At 39.6% G+C, this 23,828-nt stretch overlaps 1 protein-coding gene across 1 annotated transcript in view; it reads right to left on the bottom strand.

Annotated features, from left to right (window-relative positions):
- Positions 1-23,828, bottom strand: part of LOC124556559 (DNA polymerase zeta catalytic subunit) — a 223,577-nt gene that overhangs the window by 162,195 nt on the left and 37,554 nt on the right. Inside the window, exons 7-8 of the mRNA XM_047130515.1 lie at positions 20,325-20,512; positions 1,944-2,217 (exon numbers count right to left, since the gene is read on the bottom strand). Coding sequence (XP_046986471.1) covers positions 1,944-2,217; positions 20,325-20,512 — 462 coding nt within the window. The remainder of the gene's footprint in view (positions 1-1,943; positions 2,218-20,324; positions 20,513-23,828) is intronic.

The following is a 23,828-nucleotide window of genomic DNA, read 5'->3' as shown; positions in this document are numbered from 1 at the left end:
GCTCATTGTACGGAAAACCAAAGACAAATTCATCGAGACACTATGTTTTCTTTATGTAACTGAATGTATGATGGAACAGCATGTCGGTGACACAGTCAACACGCGATTACATTCAAAGCCATACGCTCCCATATTTCACGAAAGTAGTCTTCAAGTTAAAACTCTTGAAGCTATCAAAGCAACTGGAAAGTGTCCCTATCTCAAGGCCAAAGCTGATGGTACTGAGAGAACAGTATGTCCCAATAATGTATCAGAAGTGACCACTTTGTCACAGGCACTTCATGATAAACTAAAAGTGATACACTTAGCTGGCTCCATGGCATTGGCATTCTATCATTTATCGCTTGTCTTTAGTTGCATTTCCTGATCCATGATAAATGAGCTACATGACATCTAAAATGTCTAATCAAATAGGGATTGTCACACTGGATAAATTATTTCTTAGGAAGTCCTTGGTGGAATATAAATAACGGAATAAGAAAATAAGAACACAATGTGGAGCTGAGGTACTGATATCACAAAAGACACACAACTAAAATAAAAATGTTGCAAATATATATATATATATATATCTCTCTCTCTGTGAAGAAGGACCTGTTCTGAAATATTTGCAACATTTTTATTTTAGTTGTGTGTCTTTTGTGATATCAGTACCTCAGCTCCACATTGTGTTCTTATTTTCTTATTCCGTTATTTATATTCCACCAAGGACTTCCTAAGAAATAATTTATATATATATTTTATCAGTACTGTAGTTCAGCAAGGATAAGAGGTGTTATATGGTAGGGCAGGTAAAGGAAAAAAGGAAGTGTGGAGAGCGAGGGAGGGTTGGAGGGAAGGATGGCTAAGAGCTGGGAGGGAGTGGTAGCAAACCCAGGGAATAGGATTGACTCCCACCCTCATTCGCAATAACGTCTCCAGATTATGTAGATGGGAATTGTCCTTGGAGCACACAGTTTACTGGTCTCAATCTCCACCGGCCTCTGTCACACATCAACCTGTAACCCTTTCCCAGTACTCCACCTCCCCCCCCCCTCCCTCCCCAACTTCTTTCAATCTGCATTCCTATAGTCCTCTCTGCTGTACCCATACTCTTTATTGACAACCACTACATACACAAAATTACATCAGGTGATAATTGCATGCCAAATAGTGACAAGGTTGCAGAAATATTAACACTACTATTAACTGTCCAAGTACAAAGTCCTATCACTGACAACTGAATGTGCGCTGGCATGGAGCTGGTATGACTTGAAAAAATTGTATATGGCAGAGACGGTGCAAGTGGATGAGACCCTGCTGACAGCTGCCCAACATGTTAATATTTGCCGGCCGGGGAGCTGGCTGTGGGTTACAGTGGCAAGCTTGCTTCGCTTTGCCACTGCTGGAGCTGAATAAAAGTGCTGTGGTAGTGGATTTCATGGGCATGCTGCCACACTCTCTTCCTTTTCCTATGTTCTATCTTACCCCTTACAGTCTACAAACCCATGTTATCGTGCGCCACATGCAACATTCCCTGCTCGCACCAGAATGAAGTCACTGGTACTGCAAGCCTATTCAGGATACCAAAAGTTTCTCCTTCCTAGCGGTAAGCCACTCTTCTCTCCAGCTCTACTTCCTTGTCTCCACTTCCTTTCATCTCTCACCCACTCCACTGGATAGAACCCCTCACCCCAGTGAAGCAGCAATTCTGGTACAATTTAGCTAGCTGGGACTATGTAGCCATGCAGAGAGGTGTGTGTGTGTGTGTGTGTGTGTGTGTGTGTGTGTGTGTGTGTGTGTGTGTGTGTGATAACTTTGGAAGAGGGCATTGTACAAAAGTTTATCAACATTTTTAGTCATATTTATGTGCCTTCAACAACTTGATGTCTCAACTAAGTGATAAGTTCCATCGCTTATTTCTTAAATAACTACATAGTATCACAGCAAAGTTGATTACTTACACAAAATATCTGATGTGCTGGTAGAAGATTCAGCACTGCCAGATGAAGGCATATTGACTAACATGGCATCTTTAAAAATGTTAGTACTGTTGGGAGAAGGTCTTCCTTGACTGCCATGCATCAAGACTCCAGTATTTGCTGGCAATAAAGATGGGTCTGTATGGTTTACAATGAATGATGCATTCAGTAGGTTCAAACCATCAGGTGTTTCTGCAGGGTAAACATAGGTTTTTTCTTCAAGTGTTTTTCCAGATTCCTCTTTTTCACTGTCAGTCTACAAAATTAAGAAACAAATATAACTCACAATATTGTTTACATCATGACCACTGCTTGTGTAACACACTGCCCATCAATAGAACCCAAGAACTGAATAGATTTTTCCTCATATAAGTTCCATTAAGATACATAAAAATTATTGGCATAAAAGAAATTAGTGGATAAAAGCAGACAAACAGCAAGAGATACTGAAGAAATGAAATGTATACAAAATGTGTAAGAAAAATGTAAAGGTTCAACAGACATTTGATGCTGATACACAGTTGCTGTTGCTGCTGCTTTAGGGTGTTAAGCTGCTCGATCAGTGTTGCACTTACACCAAATAAATTAAGAGGAGTGTGGTTCAAATAAATTAACACAACAAGCTCTAAAAACTGAACAGGAATAACCAAAAAACACAATGAATAGAATTTAAAATACAACACTGATCAAAAATGCCACACAAAGACCAATAACACTTAACACAGATAAACACTATGACAAATGACACAATAAAAACTATTACAAAATAGTGAGATAAAAAATTTAAAAATGGTCTATTTTACTGGGCGACAATTGCTACCAAGGAATAAAATTGTTTAATAATTTGCTTACAGTGGTTAGAGAGATTATTAAGCCAAACTTCTATAAAAAGACAGTTAAAAAGTAGCTATTGAAAAATACTTTCTATACAGTGGAGGATCACTTAGCTAACACAGAGTAGTGGTTTGGTTATAAAAAGAAATTTTAGTAAAGAATTAGAAAACACCTCTCTCATTTCTCAACACTCAGTCATTATAACAGTCCCATCTCTTCCCAATGAAACCTTACACCAAAGCTCTTTGATGGATAACACTAACATCTTATCCTCTTTCTGAGCTCAAACTCTCACTCATTACACAGGGATGGTGACTCAGTTTTTACGGCATGCAAACAGGATGTTGCCAGACACAAAATGGAATCCAGACATCATTGTTATGGTCCTGATGTCCGTGGTGCCCTAAGGATAGCAATTATTTTAGACATATTTTGTTAACACAATCACTGTATACACTAACAAAAGCTAGGTGTCAATTTAAAACCTCATAAAATTAATTTAAAAAAAATAATCTGAGGTATATGTCTTCCCACATCTCATCAATTCTAAAATTAACCTAGGACTTTATTAGCCAAGGGGACTCAATAATCCATCCTTGGGGTTTGAACCTTAATTTCATTGAGCTGTAAGATGTCTAGGCTCTCCCCCACACACATCCTAAATGACCTCCTTGCTTGCATGTCAGCACTGTTACCATTTTGGAGGTGGAGAATCTGTGAATTGAGTTTGCATATGAGAAAATCCCTTCACTTTTGTACTTTAGACACAGTTTTGTAGTGCACATAGGTTTGTGCATGTTGTGTGGATCAGTAGCACAGTACAAAAGTGTTAGATTACAATTTTAAAAGTTATGGATTGATCAACAGTTGGTCTTACGAATTTTTCTTGCAGTTCCCTTCATTTTCAAATCTGGTAATGCTCCGGGAAGGCAAAAAATGCTAAGCACTCCCACAGTTTTGATTACATATTACACTGTAGGGCTCCTTAATAACTAGTGTGAATATTTTATGTGCAAATTTTGCAGTCTCATCGTGCCCAGAGGTATGAGTGTTTGGTTATCTCTGTGGTTGCGTGTGTGAATGTGCGCTTTCATCATAGAAACAGCAAGAGCTCAAAAGCTACTGTTTCTGTATGCCACACATCATCCTGCTGTATGTAAGAGGCTGCATTTCCTTTATTTTATGTATTACTGTTTTTGTGCGCAGTTGCATTAATATTAGCATATGCTACTGTCATGATATGCTGATTAGGTAATTATTAGGTCCTTACCAGGTAGGATCAACAGAGTACATCAAGGAAGATCAAAGATGGGCAGCATGTTTAATATTAGTGAGAAAAAGGGGAGGGAGTGTCATGGACCTGATACAGGATTTTGGATGGCCATCATTAAAACAAAGGTGTTTCTTGCTGTGCGGGGATCTTCTCAGAAAATTTAAATCACCAACTTTCTCGTCCGAATGCGAAAATATTTTCTCAATGCCGACCTACACTGGGAGAAAGTGTGTGTGTGTGAGTGGGTGCGCGCGCCCGCGTTTGTGTGCAGGTTTTTCTTACAGCTAAAAAAAGAAGTGCTGTCCAAAAGCTAGCCAAGCTCCATACCTTTTGTTTATGTTCCTATTGATGATGCAGTGCTTCTGCCTTTTGGTGAGTGGTCTCCTTTATTCCTAAATAATTTGCAATTTTCAACAAGAACTTTCTGTATGTTATTAAGACTCTTGATGTTTGTCTAAGAGACAAGAGCAGTAGTAGATTTGCCTGACAAATGCTAAGTATGGTTGGATGTACTTTAAAAACTCTGTAGGACCATTTCATCTGACAAATAATTGCTAAATGAACAGATGTTGGTTCAAAAGGAAATTGTACAATCATAGTGCTGAAGAAGTGATGCATTTCTGGTTGGTTTATTCTCTGTACAATAAATAGGCATTTTTGTGTGTGTTTCCTTCTGTCCTCCAAGTTGCATCCCATTGTCTGATTTAGAGCAGGAGGACAGATTTACAGTACCCAAAAAAGTGGGCCACCAAGAAAACATGAAAAATCATCATGAGAATTTCACACAATGGAAGTGCTTCGAGAGAAATCTCATTGAAAATAAAGGACTGACTGACATAGAACTTCAGAAATGGATCAAAGACGCAAAGGAAAAATAGTGCTATCTACTAAAAAAGAGCTGATCACTGCATAAAATAACTTGCAATGGAAAAGTTTGGCTTTGCACAGACATGGAGAGCAGATTCGGGAAGACAATGACATCTCCAATGGAGGAAACATTGTTGGTCTATTGAAGCTTGCAAATTTTAGTCCTGTCATTAAAGAACACCTCATCCACACAGAAAATTAAAAAGGTACCACACCTTCACTGCCGTCATTTATACACAATGAGCTCCTCATTTGTGAGTATACTCAGCTAGACATGGAAATCCAAATACTATGAGCTTTTGTTCGACTACTCATAAGGTGCATTGTGAGTGGATGACCAATTATGAGATGTGGACACAGATTTTGAAATTAAGCCAATACACCTTTCTGAGTTTTTTCTTGGTTTCATTGAAATATACCAGAAAGTCACCATAAGCCTCATGAATGACATATTTAGTTAACTGGTAAAGTAGGGAATGGATATTTAAGATTGTAGTTCACAACACTACAACTATGCTGCAGTGATAGCTTGCCAAAAGAGCAAAGTTAGTCAGTAGATCAAGGACAAAAATAATCTAGCTCTCTTTGTGAAGTGTGATAACCAATTTATGCATTTAGTGGTCATGCATCTGGTCAACCAATATACGATGATGACACGACTCTCTGGAAACATTCAAGAGCTTTATCTTTTCTTTTATTAATCAATACTGCTCTGGAAGGCACTTTAAAAGGCTGTGTCTATAGTCTTAAAGCCTGAATTTTAAATGAGGAGGGAGTGTGAAATGATAAGTTGTGGTTCCCATCAATCAACAGCTTCCAAACATAGATAAAATTTCTCCAGGACATGACAAAAGTTAAGCATTAGACCAGTAAGACAAGACGGGATGCAAGTTAACTGTGTAACTGACAGGTTTTTCCTGTATGAGGAGTCTCAGTTCATTGATTTCGGGTTTCCTGCCACCAGGCAATTTCTGAATATGAAAGGGTAACAGTTTCTCAACACTTCCTCCATATCTCTTTGAAATAAAACACATTCCGTGATTTTACTTGTGTTCCATTACTACTTGCCAGTCTTATTTTTGTTTGTGTGGGCTCATGAGGACTGAAATCAGAAGTTGTCTTGTTGGGTTGGATGTGGGTGCTCAATATTGCTTGATCCAGTCCACTGTGAGGGTTTTTACGAGGTCATGTTGAAAAATAATGTCTCCAACTTTTTTATGTGAAAAAGCTTAAAACATTTTAAATAAAACAAATATTAGTAACATTCTACATCTTTATTCTTCACGTCTACACATTTGCAACCTTCTGCCACAAGAGGGCTCTGAATTGTAACATGGAAGTGTGTTTTCAAACTTAAAGAACATCTTGGATGACTCCACTTTGACATTGCTGAAGTAGTGCAAGCAGAGATGAGGTTGTGCCTCTGCCAACAAAGTCAGACATTCTACAGAGACAGTATCGACAAACTTGTCTCTTGTTAGGAGAACTGTGTTCATTGCCAGGTTGAATACGTCGAGAAATAAATATGTAGGCATGAGATAGACGATGTAGATTGTTAATAACATTTGTTGTATTTTAAAAGCTTTATGAGTTTTCACATGAAAAATTCGGAGGTATTACTTTTCAGGATGCCTTCGTATTACCACCAACAGACTCCAAGTGTCATAATCAGGTAAGAAAATAGGGTCTACCCAGAGAAGGCCTTGCTTGTCAGGCTACGGTTTATGCAACAGAAGTATGACAGGTGTCCTAGAGGGTCATTCCTCCCCAGGTTCACCAAATCCAAACTCAGACAAAGAAGATGGAGCTCCATGAGGTGCTCACTAGTGTTGGTCATGAACCAGTTTTTCCAGAGGTGGATGTTTTGAACAATTGAGTCAAGTCTCCAACTCCCTCTGGACGGACAGGAAGTGCCAGAAGTTCAAATTGGTATATCTAGCTGTCTGCTTTCTGTTTCCATCAGAAGTTCTTGGTACAACCATTTATGCCCTTGAAGTGTGAGCTGGTGCTCCATCCTGTTGGGACCAAATGTCCCCTAAGTCCAATTCATCAAGTCGTAGAAAAAAATTCCTCCTGCATTTTCACATAAGAGTCTGAGTTTACTATCACTGTGACTGTGACCCCAGTTTCTTCAAAAAACCAGAGAGCAGCAATCACCAGAAATCAGCTTATTCAGTCTATGGGCAATGAGGGTGGCACCTGCCTAATATGAATTTCAAAACTGTGTAAAACAAAACTTTAGATATGTGTCCACATTAATAATCAATAATAATAAAAATATGACTCATAAAATGGGTTTTATTTGGTTTTGAAATCAGGAAGTTAGCATTAAACTCATGGTTACTCATAAATAATTGTCATTTCCATACAAGGAAGAAAAACAGCATTTTGGTTAACTGTTTCTTCGAACAACTGCTACACACTTGTTCTTCATTTTTCCACAAATAGGTCAAGTTGTCTTCATCACAAAATCACTGACAGAGGTGAAATAAGCAATAAGTAACAGGAAAAAATATAGGTCAAACTGTGAGTCAAACCCTACCATTTAGACCTTTGGACTCACAGCCTGGGATTTGCCCACTTAGTCACTGAGCCCCACTGTTTTGTGGTAACTAAAGATAATTTATTGCCCCAATTACAAACCCAATAGTATTCTCAGAGGAAATGCTTCTCTACATGGCATGTAAAATACACCACAATACACAGTTTGTTCACTCTTTTTTTGTCAATGGGCACTTCCTCCATTTCCTTGTATCTCCATCTGACAGTACAGGAATTGCCTGTTTGGAGCATACTCGTTGGTAACTCCACACCCATTGGCTAACTCTACTCCATACAACTGACTGCCTACTCCATTTCCAGCAGTTTGCCTTAAACTTGATTGTTGCCTTATACAGTAGTACCAGAGACAACCTGAGAAAATGTGTAAGTTGAACACTCCAACTTACTCACCAGTCAGCCAGATCTGCTGACCCACTCTAGTGCTCATCATCTGTCACAAGCCAGGAGGCATGCCTTTTGGAATGGCATGGACATGGTGTGCATTACCCACAAAGTGCTAAAACAGGCAACTGACTTTCTTCCACAGAGTTGTAAAATATCTTTGACAACAGAGTACTGTGTGCAGCGTGTACAGTAAAACCCTCCTAAGCGGACAGGCAGAAGAAATTGTAAACACTATAAAAATGGGAAAAGTTAAATGAAGACTTAACTATTGTTAGGACTTTTGCACACACCTGACAATAAAAAAAATGTTTGTAGCTTTTCTTAGTATTCTTTTTAAAACCACTTGCCACTATGGAATAGTATTGTGTAACAGACTGCATGTCAATAGCAGAACTGATTTCCATGTTTAGACACATGCAGCACACTAATTTCATATTAAAGGCATTGCTTGACGCATCCTTCACTAATGTATTCAAGGAATGGACAGAGAGTCAAAGATAGTTCTTCAACTAGATACATTATTTAAGAAAGCAATTTTAAATTTTGCAGAATTGATAACATTTCTTTAGCAAAAATGTATTAAAAAACAAAAGGCAAGTGTAAGCAGTTATCATGCCAAAGCACAATATAATATACATTAATTAGACTTTGCCTCAGTGATTCTTATGAGAAACATCTATAGAAACTAAGGAAGTTTACAGTTTAACATCTGACTGACGGCATTAGAGACGGAGCACAACTCAGTTGGATAATGAAAGTCGAAGGAATTGGGTGTGTTCTTGTTACAAGAACTGACGTGTGGTCAGTAAACTATGAAAATCAGTATCTGCATCACAAGTCAGGGACTAAATTCCAGAACAGAAGTCCAGTGTTTGTACTGAACTAACACTGAAATGGAATTTTATGGTTTGTGTGTGTGTCATATCACACCAAAAGGACATGTATCTGTAAGCATAAAGTGATTCCACAACAATGTTGTACAGGTTATAAGCTCGAAGAAAGTTAGTCGAATGAAATGAGATAATTTTTAGGGGCATTATTACTCAAACTTATTATGCACATTTCCAATATACTGGATGGTTATAATTAAACTTTCCCTATATAACACATTATAACACGGAAACTTGGTAGCATTAATATCACGGACATGGGGAAGAGAAATAATGCAGAATCAACTCAATTGAAACACTTTTAATGTGCTGCTGTGGTACATCATACCATTACATACTGGTACCATTACTGCTACAAAAGGGGCTCATATGGTGCCCATCAGTGTCCAGAAGAGTCTGAAAGCGCAGGGTTGCCCTCTGCACAGCAGAACAAAGCATGTCCATAGGTATGCTGGCTACCTCTCTTGACTTTTAGGTCAGCACATGTGTGAATGTTCCCCTGATAAACCCTGTTCTTCAGGCAGCCCCACAACTAGAAATCACACAGAGTCAGATCAGGCGATCATGCCACACAAGCATTTGCAAACGATTGGCTGATAATTCTATCATTACCAAATGTGTTTAGGAGACGCAGGTGAACTTCACAAGCAATGTCCAGTGGAGGCCCATCTTGCACGAAAGCTGTTAAGTTCAATGCGTCTCTCTCCTGTAGGGTGGGTATTACATGCTGGTGAAACATATCACAGTAACACTGGACAGTCACACTGCACGTCTTTGGTCCTTGAGTGCCAACCTGTTCAAAAAAGAATGAACGTAGCTGTAAAGCCACACCATATGGTGATACATTCACCACACAGAGGAGCTTCATGCACAGTGACTGGAGGTGAAGATCACCACACTCGGCAATCCTGTGTGTTCACCTTACCCGACAGAGAAAAATGAGCTTCGTCTGTCCATAGGATGGTCCAGGGGCAGCCCTCGTCAACTTCAATCCTTGCAAGAAAGAGGAGAGTGAAGTCAACATATTGTTGTGCATCCTGTGGTGCAAGCTGCTGTACGATATGGATCTCGTATCCATACCATTTGAGAATGGTTCAAAGCACCTTCCATACAGTGGACTATGGGATGTTCAACTGTCAAGACACAGCATGCGCACTGCCTGATGATTGGGAATTGCATGCAGTGCTGTCTTCCATAGCAAAAGTGATTTCATCAACTACCTGTGGTCCAACCAGTCGTTGGCATCTTCCCGGAGCGATGCCCAGTTCTCCAGTTGATTCGAACTTCATCATCATGCTCTGCACAGCAGGTGGAGACAGAGGACCCTTCCATAGTCCTTTCAGCTGACGACGGTCTCAAAGTGCAGCTGCAGCATTACTGTTTTGATAATACAGCTTCACCAATAATACCCTGATACTTTTGTCCAAACTCATGTTGACACGTCAACAAGTGCACTGCGCCTAGTCAGGTGTGTGAGACTATGAATCATGATGACTGATCATGATACCTGGTGGTCATAGTTGGAGCTGGACGGTGGTACTGTGACACATGGAAATCACGCACTCCTTACTCTAGACATTAGTGCTACCAAGTCTGGTAGTCATATAGTAATCAGTTTCTGTGTTATAACCTGTTAAATAGGGAAAGTTTAATTATAGCCACCCGGTAGTACCTAATTTCTGTTATCAACAGTTGTTACAGAATAAAATCTATTTCAAGCATTCTTACTCAAAAACGAGCTAATCAAGAGAGAAAATTGTTCTATTACACCTTCAGTGTGTTAGCTTCATTAATCTAAAGTTAATTGCTCTAGTGAAATCCACAGACATCACTAGTGCCCAAAAGTGATATGTAACTGGGAAAAGTGGGAAGTGAAAATCTGAGCAATCACTGTAAATAGCCATCAAGATTTCCCCACGACTGGAAATGTGTACATGTACAGGAAAATGTACTTGTAGTGTTCAATACTAATCAAAACCGGTGCATTCAGGCCTACAATGTCTCAGTTTTGTACGCACTTTTGTGTGTTGACTGGCCCTCTTCGCTTCACTTAAAATTTCTGCCAAAAATTCATAATAGGCCAGAAAATGTTCAACTAAAAGTTGAATGAGCCATTTTGCAGAGTCTCGGTATGGGTAGGCATCATGCAGGATGGGTATATAGAGCTTCATATCATTGTTGTTGGGTTGGGTTGTTTGGGGGAGGAGACCAAACAGCGAGGTCATCGGTCTCATCGGATTAAGGAAGGACGGAGAAGGAAGTCGGCCGTGCCCTTTCAAAGGAACCATCCCGGCATTTTCCTGGAGTGATTTAGAGAAATCACGGAAAACCTAAATCAGGATGGCCAGACGTGGGATTGAACCATCGTCCTCTCGAATGCGAGACCAGGGTGCTAACCACTGCACCACCTTGCTCGGTTTGTTGGGCGGAGGTACGGTGTTAATATCCAGAAGTACAGAGATGAAACACTGTTACCATGATTTTAGGTTTCTAGAGGTGCAGCCTGTCCATTCTCATAGACTTCCCAGTAAAGTTGCATTTGGATTCTACAGAACACACCTGAGATGTACTGGAGACAAATTGTAGGCTGTCAGATGCGATTAAGGACTCTTCCAGTATTCTTACCATATCTACGAGGCATGAAGCCAACTGACAATAAAGCTCACAGAGAGAACGTCATGTTGCTGCCAAGCAGGATTAGCAGCTAGGCTAGCCATATCCCCTATTTCTTTTGCGGAAGAGATTTTCTTGTTTAGCAGTTTTTCTTTATGGAAATACACACATCAAAAAAAGTTTTGCATCACTCCGGTTCCCAGAACTCCTGAAGATAGACATTGACTGTGGATATTGTATCACAGACACAGTCCCTTTGACTGTTCCGAGATGTCACTAAACCCGACCAAAGATGTAAATAACCAAGCATGAGCAGTGTCTATTAGATGGAGGGGGTCCTACAGACGACCAGTTCCAGCCATTCCACCAGGAAGGAGGAACACGGCTCGTGTTGTCTGTAGTTCAACCATGCATAGACACTCAATACTGCGGTTTAATTTTGTCCACATTATTACTTTGTGCCACGAAGGGCTCTCAACAAGGGAAGTGTTCAGGCGTCTCGGAGTGAACCAAAGTAATGTTGTTCGGACATGGAGGAGATACACAGAGACAGGAACTGTTGCTGACATGCCTTGCTCAGACCACCCAAGAGCTACTACTGCAGTGGATGACTGCTACCTACAGATTACGGCTCGGAGGAACCTTGAAAGCAATGCCACCATGTTGAATAATGCTTTTCATGCAGCCACAGACATCATGTTACAACTCAAACTGTGCGCAATAGCCTTTGTGATACGTAACTTCACTCCCGATATCCATGGCAAGGTAACATCTTCGCAATCACGACACCATGCAGTGCAGTACAGATGGCCCAACAACATGCCGAATGGGCTGCTCAGGATTGGCATCACATTCTCTTCACCAATGAGTGTTGCATATGCGTTCAACCAGACAATCGTCGGAGACGTGTCTGAAGGCAACCCAGCCAGGCTGAATGCCTTAGACACACTGCCCAGCTAGTGCATTAAGGTAGAGGTGCCTTGCTGTTTTGGGGTGGCATTATGTGTGGCCGACGTACGCCGCTGGTGCTTATGGAAGGTGCTGTAACTGCTGTACGATACGTGAATGCCATCATCCGACCGATAGTGCAACCATATCTGCAGCATATTGGTGAGGCATTTGTTTTCATAGATGACAATCCATGGCCCCATCATGCACATCTTGTGAATGACTTCCTTCAGCATAATGACATCGCCCGACTAGAGTGGCCAGCATGTTCTCCAGGCATGAACCCTATCGAACATGCCTGGGATAGATTGAAAGGTGCTGTTTATGGACAATGTGACCCACCAACCACCCTGAGGGATCTACACCGAATCGCCATTGAGGAGTGGGACAATCTGGGCCAACAGTGCCTTGGTGAACTTGCAGATAGTATGCCACGATGAACACAGGCATGCATCATTGCAAGAGAACGTGCTGCTGTGTATTAGAGGTACCAGTGTGTACAGCAATCTGGACCACCACCTCTGAAGATCTCACTGTATGGTGGTACAGCATGCAATGTGTGGTTTTCATGAGCAATAAAAAGGGTGGAAATGATGTTTATGTTGATCTTTATTTCAATTTTCTGTATAGGTTCTGGAACTCTCGGAACCGAGGTGATGCAAAACTTTTTTTTATGTTTGCATGTATCTTTTTTAATTGCAAACTTTGGGCAGTGACATACACTATATGATCAATAGTATTTGGACAACTAATAGTGGACATTAATATGGGGTGTGTCCACCATTTGCTTTTCTGATGGCTTGAACTCTGTTGGGGAGACTTTCAATGGGATGTTTGAATGTCTGTGGAGGAATGGCAGTCCATTCTTCCTCACAAGCTGAAACCAGACAAGTTAGCAATGTTGGGCACTGGGGTCTAGAGTGAAACTGATATTCTCACTCGTTTCAAATGGCTTCCATTAAAATCTGTTCGGTTCTCTGAGCTGGCCAGTCCATTTCCAATCCATTTCAGGAATTTTATTTCCACAAACCATTGACTCACATGTGCTGATTTATGCCTGGGTGCATTGTTATGCTGAGATAATCATTGCTTCCGAACTGATCCTCTAATAAAAGCAGTACACAAAAACATCCTAGTACCGTGAAACACCATCTCCTCTGTACTTCATTGCTCACACTACACGTGATGACAAGTAACATTCTTCACGCATTCACCAAACCCAAACCCTTCCATCAGAGAGAGACAGGGTATAACCCAATTCATTATTCAAAATCACTTGTTTCCAGGCATCGACACTCCAGTGGTGTTGCTCTTTACACCACGTCAAGTGTCACTTAGCACTGATTACAGAAATGTATGGCTTATGTGAAGCTACTAGACCATTGTACCCCATTCTTTGTAGCTCTCTAAGCACATTCATTGTGCTAGCTGGACTGCTTACAGCACTTTGGAACTCATCTTTGATTTTTTCTGCTTATTTCATGCAATTTTTTTTACAACTACTGTCCACAATGATCGACGATCGTGGTTGTTCCCTCAGGTTTCCACTTCACAATCACATCACTAACAGTAGACTTGCACAGCTTTGGAAGGGCTGAAATATTTCTGATGGATTTGTTACTCACGTGACATCCAATGACTAGCCCATGTTCGAAGTCACTGAGCTCTCCTGACCACTGCATCTCATGACATCTTGTGGTCAATTCTGCATTACATAGGAGTGTCCAGATATTTCTGATCAGACACTGTATGAAAAATGTACTGCAATTAAACTTTACCATCTTCTGTCACCTATCAATATCCTGTTCCAGCGACATGCTATCATTTTCTTGATTATGCTTATCTTGTTGGACACAAATTTACGAAATTATAAAACATTATACATTTCCTTTACATAGGGCTTCAATCATGGGCAAGAACAATGAAAAAAGAGCACATATTGAAGTTTATCATCTCACAGCATTCAACACATTTCTTAGTTGCCCATTGGTAGGTTGTCCCAGAGCAATTTTGGGTTTAAGAGGGGCATGACGGCATCCTAAAGATAAACAGAATTCACACAATGACTGCGAGCAAGATCCTTCTTCAGTTTTGGACACTGCTGATTTTGTTTCATTTTGCAGTCCATTGTTATTTCCCAAAGCATCCATGATGATGGAAAGTTACTAAAATTTCTCACTGACACGGGCATTGGTTTGTCTGTTCTTAAATATTAAACACCACCACCAGAAACTGACCACATTTACTATTACAAATCCATGCTTAATGTTGCAGTGTCTATCACCTTATGCCTTCAAAAATGAAATCACATATCTCACTTTCACAGGCCTCAACAATTGCAATTTTCTTGTTAATTGGCACAAGTTTTTCGGAACATCACATAAACAGATTTGCCACATGAACTACACACACACACACACACACACACAACACACACACACACACACACACACACAAAATATCTATACATCATACTGAGCACAGAAAATGATTGTTCCGCTACCACTGACACATTGTACAAGGTATATGTGCAAATTTTCTTTATTTTACAAATGAACCTCATAAAATGTGGCAAATTGAGAAATGGAGTGAGAAGAGCAAAAATGGTATGAAATGGGAACATAAAAATAAAAATATCCTTTCCTCCTTGTGTTAGCTCAACAAGACCTGACTTATTACAAGAATATATGTTTTGTGTTTTTACACAAACACATTTCATCACAATTGTGGTGTTGTCAGCAAGTATTTGTTAATACATTCTGAGAACTTAAGATGTAATGTAAAATCAGGTCTTACCTCAACTGTGGCAAAACAAATTTGGGTAAAAATAATCTCTTTCTTTATTTTTGCAGTTGGAAGTAGAGTTTGTACTCATTTTCTGCAAGCACTGGAATAAAGCTAAAAATCCTCAGTCATGTGTTATGCAGTTTATTAACTGCTTGTGACTTCAGCTAAAGCATGCATGATGGTTCATAGTAACTACAAAAGTGTATCTCCAATTACTTGTTTTTTGCATATTATAAAAGCAACAAACAATTGCTAGCAAAAGTGCTTTTCTAAAAAGCTACACAGACATGCTCTCTCAAGACATTAGAAAGTTTCTGGAACATTAGGTAACTGGCTTTAGTACCTTATGAAACTTACTGTCATTATCTTGTTTAGACTTCACTCTTTTATATTATATCAAGTACAGTGTTTGCAATGGATACATCTCCTCTGTATTCTGGTCTTTTCATCACTACAACAAAACACTTCATTTTCATTTTTCTGACACTTCTTCCAACAGAAGAAATCCAAAGTCCATAATTTCAATGCTTACTTTGACATACCATTCATTTTTGCAACATCTTCTTTTCTAATAAGTACAACCTATTGTTAATATTACTAAGTTTTATCACTCTCGAGGATTGGGTACATAGAGAGCAAGCGAGATGGTGCAATGGTAAGACACTGGACTCCCGTTCAGAAGGACTGCAATTCAAACACCCATCTGGCCATCCTCACATCAGTACTTCGTTCTTTCTCTAAATTGCTTAATGCAGAAACCAGAATTGGTGGTTCATGAAGCCCATGGTCGATTTTGTTGCGTTTGTGTCCCATCTTTCATGACTTCAGCGTCAACAATATTTTAAGCCCTAAGCTTGCTTGCTTCCTTCCAGTGGTACACAGGGTGCCCAAAAAATAGCCATGCATGGGGAAAACCTTGATGTGGGAAATCTACACCAAGACTCCAATATGGCATTCTTGGAATCCAAAATGAATGTTAAGTGTAAGTAAAAATATAATTCTCATTTTCTTATTTCAAGACAAGCTGCAACACTGGGTTAACTTTTGAGGAACATATAGAGACCATTTTCTCTACTGACACAGACAACACCAAAACTATGAAAAGTTGTTCAATACAAAACATTCCCCTTGGATGGAAGCAGGCATAACTCTTCAGTTACCAAGTAGATATAAACTTCTAGAAGTCTGGAGTGTCAATGATCAGCTGCATATGGTGGCACATTTTACCATCAAGAACAGAGAGGTATATACAGGATGTTTCAGAATGACATTTTAAAGATTTGGGAACAGATTCCTTACACCAAAACAAGAAAAAAAAGTCCAGTAAACACAAACTCTAAAATGCATACCGTAAGAGCTACAGGCATCTGTTCATCCTCAATATTGTGAAATACAGCTCTTCTACTGCAAGTTCTTTGCTTTCTACATTTTGGGAGGAGGTAGTATGGACCAAAACAAGCAAAAAATGTCCAGTAAACATTGGCAGTAAAATGCATACCTTAAGAGTTAGGAGTGTTCATTCATCTTCGCTACAGTGAAACTCATCTCTTCTATTGAACAAAAGCTCATAGCTATTAAGGTATAAATTTTAGAGCCCATGTTTAGTGGACTTTTTTCTTGTTTTGTTCCATACTATCTCCTGCCAAAATATGGAAGGTAACGAGCTTGCAGTAGAAGAGATGTCTTTCACAGTAATGAGAAGTGCTTGTAGCTCTTAAGGTACGTATTTTAGAACCCATATTTACTTGACTTTTTTACGTCGACCAATCATTCCTGACATACTCCTGAATTCTGACCATTCCTCCTGGGGCACACTGTATACAACTAATAATTGAGATCAATGGGTGAGAGTACTACTTTGAAATGAAAAGATTCGCAGAGGAGAGGAAATCATGGTGGGCTGCATCTAACCGTTTGGCAGACTGATGACACTTCGCACCCCCTACCTTAAAAAAAAAAAAAAAAAAAAAAAAAAAAAAAAAAAAAAAAAAAAAAGTCCATGAAGGTTCAGCCACCGCCCACAACTCACGACAGTTTGTCACAACTGAGTTCGAGATATACACACATTGCTCAAAGCGGTCCCAAATATTTTCATCAGAACTGAAATCGAGCGACCTCTGGTGCTAAGAAAGCACTCTCATTTCTGTGGAGTGTCCTTCAGACTGTTTTTAGCCAAATTCTGGAGGATGTGTAGGTGAATTTTCTTATGGATGGTGAAAATAGCATCTGTGATCATGTGCACAATGCTTCCTTTTTAGTGACTACCACTGGAGTTTGCTGAGCATCTACATAATGCACTAGTGCTGACTAAACAGTCTCGTGACTACAAGTGCTTCTGTTTGTCTGATCTTGTCTCTTTCTTCTATTAATGCAACCTGTTAAGAGTCCCAGTGTTGTGATGGGTTGTCAGAAATGAACTGTGTTCTGAACAGGAGATAAATGTCATGATTGCTGTATGTGTAAAACACAAGAATTGCAATATATTTACAAAGGAACACTTATCTTTTGTTACACAACTTCTTTTTTGGTGTGACTGTGGGTCAGACCATAGGTACAGTTACAGACATTGATAGAACCAGTCCTACACTTGTGATGAGATAGGTTGTTGATGGTAATACAAGTAAAAACACTATTTAATCCAAAAATTCTTTGTCATAGCACTGTACAAGGACAAAGTTCACAAATACATGCAAGGACTTGCAGACTGACTTGAAGAGTCAAACTGGTTGTCTCTAGCTCTGTTGTAGCTTGACACAGTACTTTTCTTGATGCTTGTTGTGGACTAGGTGTTGACTGGAATGTAGCCAGACATAGAACTGACCTCATATCTGTGTGTCTATCTATTTCGTGACAGACCGTTGACAGTGGTGTGGAGAACACCTGTGGGAGTATCTTGCTACTTATGTCTCATTAGTGCAGTCAGTACCTTGCAATAGACATACTGCGGATGAACAAGTGCTCATAGTTCTTAAGATACACTATGTGATCAAAAGTATCCGGACACCCCCAAAAACATACATTTTTCATATTAGGTGCATTGTGCTGCCACCTACTGCCATGTACTCCATATCAGCAACCTCAGTAGTCATTAGACACCATGAGAGAGCAGAGTGGGGCACTCCGCAGAACTCACGGACTTCGAACGTGGTCATGTGATTGAGTGTCACTTGCGTCATATGTCTGTACGCGAGATATGCACACACCTGAACATCCCTAGTTCCACTGTTTCTGATGTGATAGTGAAGTGGAAATGTGAAGGGACATGTACGGTTCAATAGCATACAGGCCAACCTCAACTGTTGACTGACAGAGACCACCGACAGTCGAAGAGGGTCATCGACATCTGCATCTGCATCTGCATCTACATCTACATCTACATCTACATCTACATCTACATCCATACCCCGCAAGCCACCTGACACTGTGTGGAGGAGGGTACCTTGAGTACCTCTACCGGTTCTCCCTCCTATTCCAGTCTCGTATTGTTCGTGGAAAGAAAAATAGTTGGTATGCCTCTGTGTGGGCTCTAATCTCTCTGATTTTATCCTCATGGTCTCTTCGCGAGATATACGTAGGAGAGAGCAATATACTGCCTGACTCCTCGGTAAAGGTATGATCTCGAAACTTCAACAAAAGCCCGTACCGAGCTACCGAGCATCTCTCTTGCAGAATCTTCCACTGGAGTTTATCTATCATCTCCGTAACGCTTTAGTGATTACTAAATGATCCTGTAACGAAACGCGCTGCTCTCCATTGGATCTTCTCTATCTGTTCTATCAACCCTACCTGGTACACATCCTACACCGGTGAGCAGTATTCAAGCAGTGGGTGAACAAGTGTACTGTAACCTACTTCCTTTGTTTTCGGACTGCATTTTCTTATGATTCTTCCAATGAATCTCAGTCTGGCATCTGCTTTACCGACGATCAACTTTATATGACCATTCCATTTTAAATCACTCCTAATGCGTACTCCCAGATAATTTACAGGATTAACTGCTTCCAGTTGCTGACCTGCTATATTGTAGTTAAATGATAAGGGATCTTTCTTTCTATGTATTCACAGCACATTACACTTGTCTACATCGAGATTCAATTGCCATTCCCTGCACCATGCGTCAATTCGCTGCAGATCCTCCTGCATTTCAGTACAATTCTCCACTGTTACAACCTCTCGATATACCACAGCATCATCCGCAAAAAGCCTCAGTGAACTTCCGATATTTTTCCATAAGGTCATTTATATATATTGTGAATAGCAACGGTCCTCCGATACACCCCTGCGGCACACCTGAAATCCCTCTTACTTCGGAAGACTTCTCTCCATTGAGAATGACATGCTGCGTTCTGTTATCTAGGAACTCTTCAATCCAATCACACAATTGGTCTGATAGTCCATATGCTCTTACTTTGTTCATTAAACGACTGTGGGGAACTGTATCAAATGCCTTGCGGAAGTCAAGAAACACGGCATCTACCTGGGAACCTGTGTCTATGGCCCTCCAAGTTTCGTGGACGAATATCGTGAGCTGGGTTTCACACGATCGATTTTTTCAAATCCCATGCTGATTCCTACAGAGTAGATTTCTAGTCTCCAGAAAAGTCATTATACTCGAACATAATACGTGTTCCAAAATTCTACAGCTGATTGACGTTATAGATATAGGTCTATAGTTCTGCACATCTGTTCGATGTCCCTTCTTGAAAACGGGGATGACCTGTGCCCTTTTCCAATCTTTTGGAATGCTATGCTTTTCTAGAGACCTACAATACACCGCTGCAAGAAGGGTGGGCAAGTTCCTTTGCGTACTCTGCGTAAAATCGAACTGGTATTCCATCAGGGCCAGCGGCCTTTCCTCTTTTGAGCGACTTTAACTGGTTTTCCATCCCTCTGTCATCTATTTCTATATCTACCATTTTGTCATCTGTGCGACAATCTAGAGAAGGAACATCTGTTGACTCCAGGTGGCTATTTACCTGAATACTTTCAATATAAGATAGTCTCTCTCCCTACCTACCTAAGTCACTCAACATTCGTACACATACAAACACACATGCATATCTTAAAATCTTAGCACTCTGATCTCACTACAAATGTTTTCAGTACATAAAGAATCATAATATTTTAAGTTCAGTTCAAACAATTCTCTCCTAAATGTCTGTAAATGTTATGCAACAGAATATAAACAATATATGCTATCCAAACCTGAGAGAAAAATTGAGCCAATTTTCCTTTCAATTTTTCCTTGTAAAAGACTTCACTTTCTGTTGGAAACTGTTCTGGACGATTCTGAGATGACTGCGGAGTCATTTGCGATGGTTTGTTTTCATCTCTTCGCCTTTGTTTCTCTTCTTCCCAAATGGCATTTAGTCCAGGATTGATGGATCGCTGGTCTGTTTAATAAATGAACCATGCATGAATCATACTGGACATGTAGTGTCCACAGCAGGCAATATTTCATGACACAATAGGTAATGTTATACTCCAGTCACACCAAATTTAATAAAAGTGAAGAGACAAAAGTCATCAGTATAGATAGTAACGACAGAACTGTGGGGTGGGGAGTGTCACAGGAATTAGAAGCGGAAACTGATTGCAGGTTATGACATGTTATACCTTGCTTTGCTGTGAATAGGTTTCCAGCTTGTGTCATTGTGCTCCTCTACCAAAGGTACAAGCCCATTATCATCCTTGTTAATTAGGATTTACATGTTTTATATTGTTACATATCTTTATATTAATGATGTGATGATTAGTTTAATTTGGACATACTAATCTGGTGTCAATGTGTTTATTGTAACACGATGTATGCCATTTATTGAGCACTCACTCAACCTAGTAATCTGCAGTTTGTGAAGCTCTGTTGACAGGGGCACATGATAACTGACATAATGTGATTTGTGTTTTGCACTGTTTGCTGTTACTAGGTAACCTCTATTTTATTGGCTTTTTTCTTACCTACTTTTTGTTCACTTTGAGCTTTATGGGCCATGTAAGGCCATATTACTTCCTAACGTGCTTAAGTAGTAAGTGGGTAGGTAAACTGCAATGCCAGTTTGATAAACAGAAGCCCACGTGTAATTTGTGAAATAATATCAAAGATAGCCTTGGTGGCTCACTTTGGGTTGAAAATATTCTTTGTGCCTGTCCATAAAATATTACACCATGAAATGTGTAATGGTGAAAGAATATGAAGCAAATAGATTTTAATCTCTAACTGCTGATAACTGTGGGCAATATTACAATCATTAAAATAACTGCACCCAGATTCTACAAAATGTTGCATTTAATGTACCATAGCAGAGATCAATTTTTATAAAATGTAATAAAAGTCTGTATGAATGTATTACACTTATCACCTAAGCTGCAAGCATTGTACACTTTCCATCACCGAGTGTCTACAAGAATCAACTGAATAAATCTAGTACAAAAAGATTAGTTATTTAAGTTCTTGCATATTTGTGCGCTCCCTATTCTTTTCTTAATACCTTCTAATTCTAAAGCCATTGTTTCGTAGTTGGATAACTGGGGACAAGAAAATTTCGTGAAAACAGCACAAGAAATAATGTGAAACTGGCAGTTTTTGGTGAAATAACACGAGTTCAACATTTTTTAAAGAATATCATGAAACGCAAATTTTACAAAATATTGCGAAATTTGTCATTTTCCTGTAAAAGAAATGTTAGATATCCGAGGACAGCAATATACCAGTATTCATAACTGATAGTTACTGAATGACAGAACTGTATTTTGACTTCTTATTTCGGCAAGACTGAGGTTTGTGTGTAATCTCAAAATGACAGTTCCTTTCCCACATAACTATTACATGAAGTCAAAAGTACCACGTAGCAGCTATATTAGCAAAAACATTGAAAATAGTAAAAAGCACCAAAATTGGGAAGAAAATACCAAAATTGGAAAAAAGAACACTAGGTTGGGAAAAAACACAGAAATTGGAAAAAATAGCACCAAATTTGGAAAAAATAACAATGCTATTGGCAAAAAATAGCACCGATACTGAAAATATAGTGCCGATATTCACAAAATATAGCATCGCAGCTGGCTAAAAATAACACTGAATTTGGCCATAAGTAAAACCATTTTTTTCCTTTCCTACTAATAACGCTTTTGCAGTGAACTCATCTGGTAAGGAAACGTCAATTGGCGTTTATTGCCAAGAAATTTTTATTGGGAATTCAAAGCTGCAAAAGAGTTGAAAGGAGGATGGACATGTTATATGCCAATCTTACCTGTAGAATGCTCTTTAAGTTTCCAGATAGTATTATTATTAGATTTTTCTTGTAAATTGGCACACGAGACAGTTTTGTTTTGTTGAGGAAGATTCTGAAGTTTGAAGTAGGTGATCCATAAATCACAAAGTGTTTAGATTGCTTGATTAACAGGGACTCCCGAACTTTTCTTCTAATTCAACTGAGTGGATTTAGCTGGGAGCATATTATTTTCTGATTGTTTTCATTGTAAACTTATTGCTTATGATGCTAAGGTATGTCTGTTTGCTGATTTGTAATCAACAGCTGACCCATTTGTAGCTACAGTTCTGCAGATGTACTAGCATATTCATGTATTTCTTTTGTCTCTCCGACTTAAGTTTGTGTCGTCTTCTTAAAAGGTTGCTGCAACATGCAACGAAAGAAAAGCTGAAAAGACTTTAATGTCTTTTTGCTCTCAGCAGATGATATGTGCTTCACAACATTCAGTTCTCTCTCTCTCTCTCTCTCTCTCTCTCTCTCTCTCTCTCTGTGTGTGTGTGTGTGTGTGTGTGTGTGTGTGTGTGTGTGTGTGTGTGTTGCAAATGGAGTGAGGGGAAAACAACTGTCTATATGCATCAGTAGAAGTCTAACTTCTCTTGTCTTATCTTCACAGTCTTTAGGTGAGATCTGTTGGTGACAGCAGGATATTTCAGCAACCTGTCAGAAACGCCGGCTCTCTAAACTTTCTCGATAGTTTTTCATGACAAGAACATCTTCTCCACTCCACAGATTAGTATTACAGTTCATGGAGCAATTCTGTGACACCTGTGTGCTTTTCAAACCCACCAGTAGCTAATCTAGCAGCACACCTCAGAATCACTTTAATGCCTTCCTTTAATCTAATCTGACAGAGAACACAAACACTTGCGCAGTACTCAAGCACAGGCTGTGCAAGTATTCTGCATGCTGTGTCTTTTATAGGGGAGCTACAATTTCCTAGAATACTCCCAATAAACAGAAGTCGACCACTGCCTTCCCTATTACTCACCTTATGGGCTCATTCCATTTCAAGTCACTTTGAAAAGTTATGCCTAGATAGTTAACTGATGCGGCTATGTCAAGCAGCACACCACTAATACTGTATTCAGACATTACAGGATTATTTTCTCACTCATCTGTATTAACTTACATTTCACTACATTTAGAGCAAGTTGCCACTAATCACAACAAACACAAATCCTATCAAACAGATAGCCTATCCTTCTAAAGTCACTCAAAGCTGACACTTTAAGTTGTATGTCAGATTGTTTATGGATGCAGAGAACAGCAGCAGTCCTTCACACTTTCCTGGGACACACCTGACAATACCTTTGTCTCCGATGAACATTCATGATCCAAGACAATGTACTGGGTTCTATTGGGTTCTATTACTTGAAAAGTCATTGACCCATTCACTTATCTGAGAACCTATTCCATAAGCTTGGTCTTTTATCAGCAG

Source organism: Schistocerca americana, chromosome X (genome assembly GCF_021461395.2).
Source record: "Schistocerca americana isolate TAMUIC-IGC-003095 chromosome X, iqSchAmer2.1, whole genome shotgun sequence".
In the NCBI taxonomy this organism is placed as follows: Eukaryota; Metazoa; Arthropoda; class Insecta; order Orthoptera; family Acrididae; genus Schistocerca; species Schistocerca americana.
The sequence above is the reverse complement of the archived record's forward strand: the minus strand, read 5'-3'. Positions and strand labels throughout refer to the sequence as shown.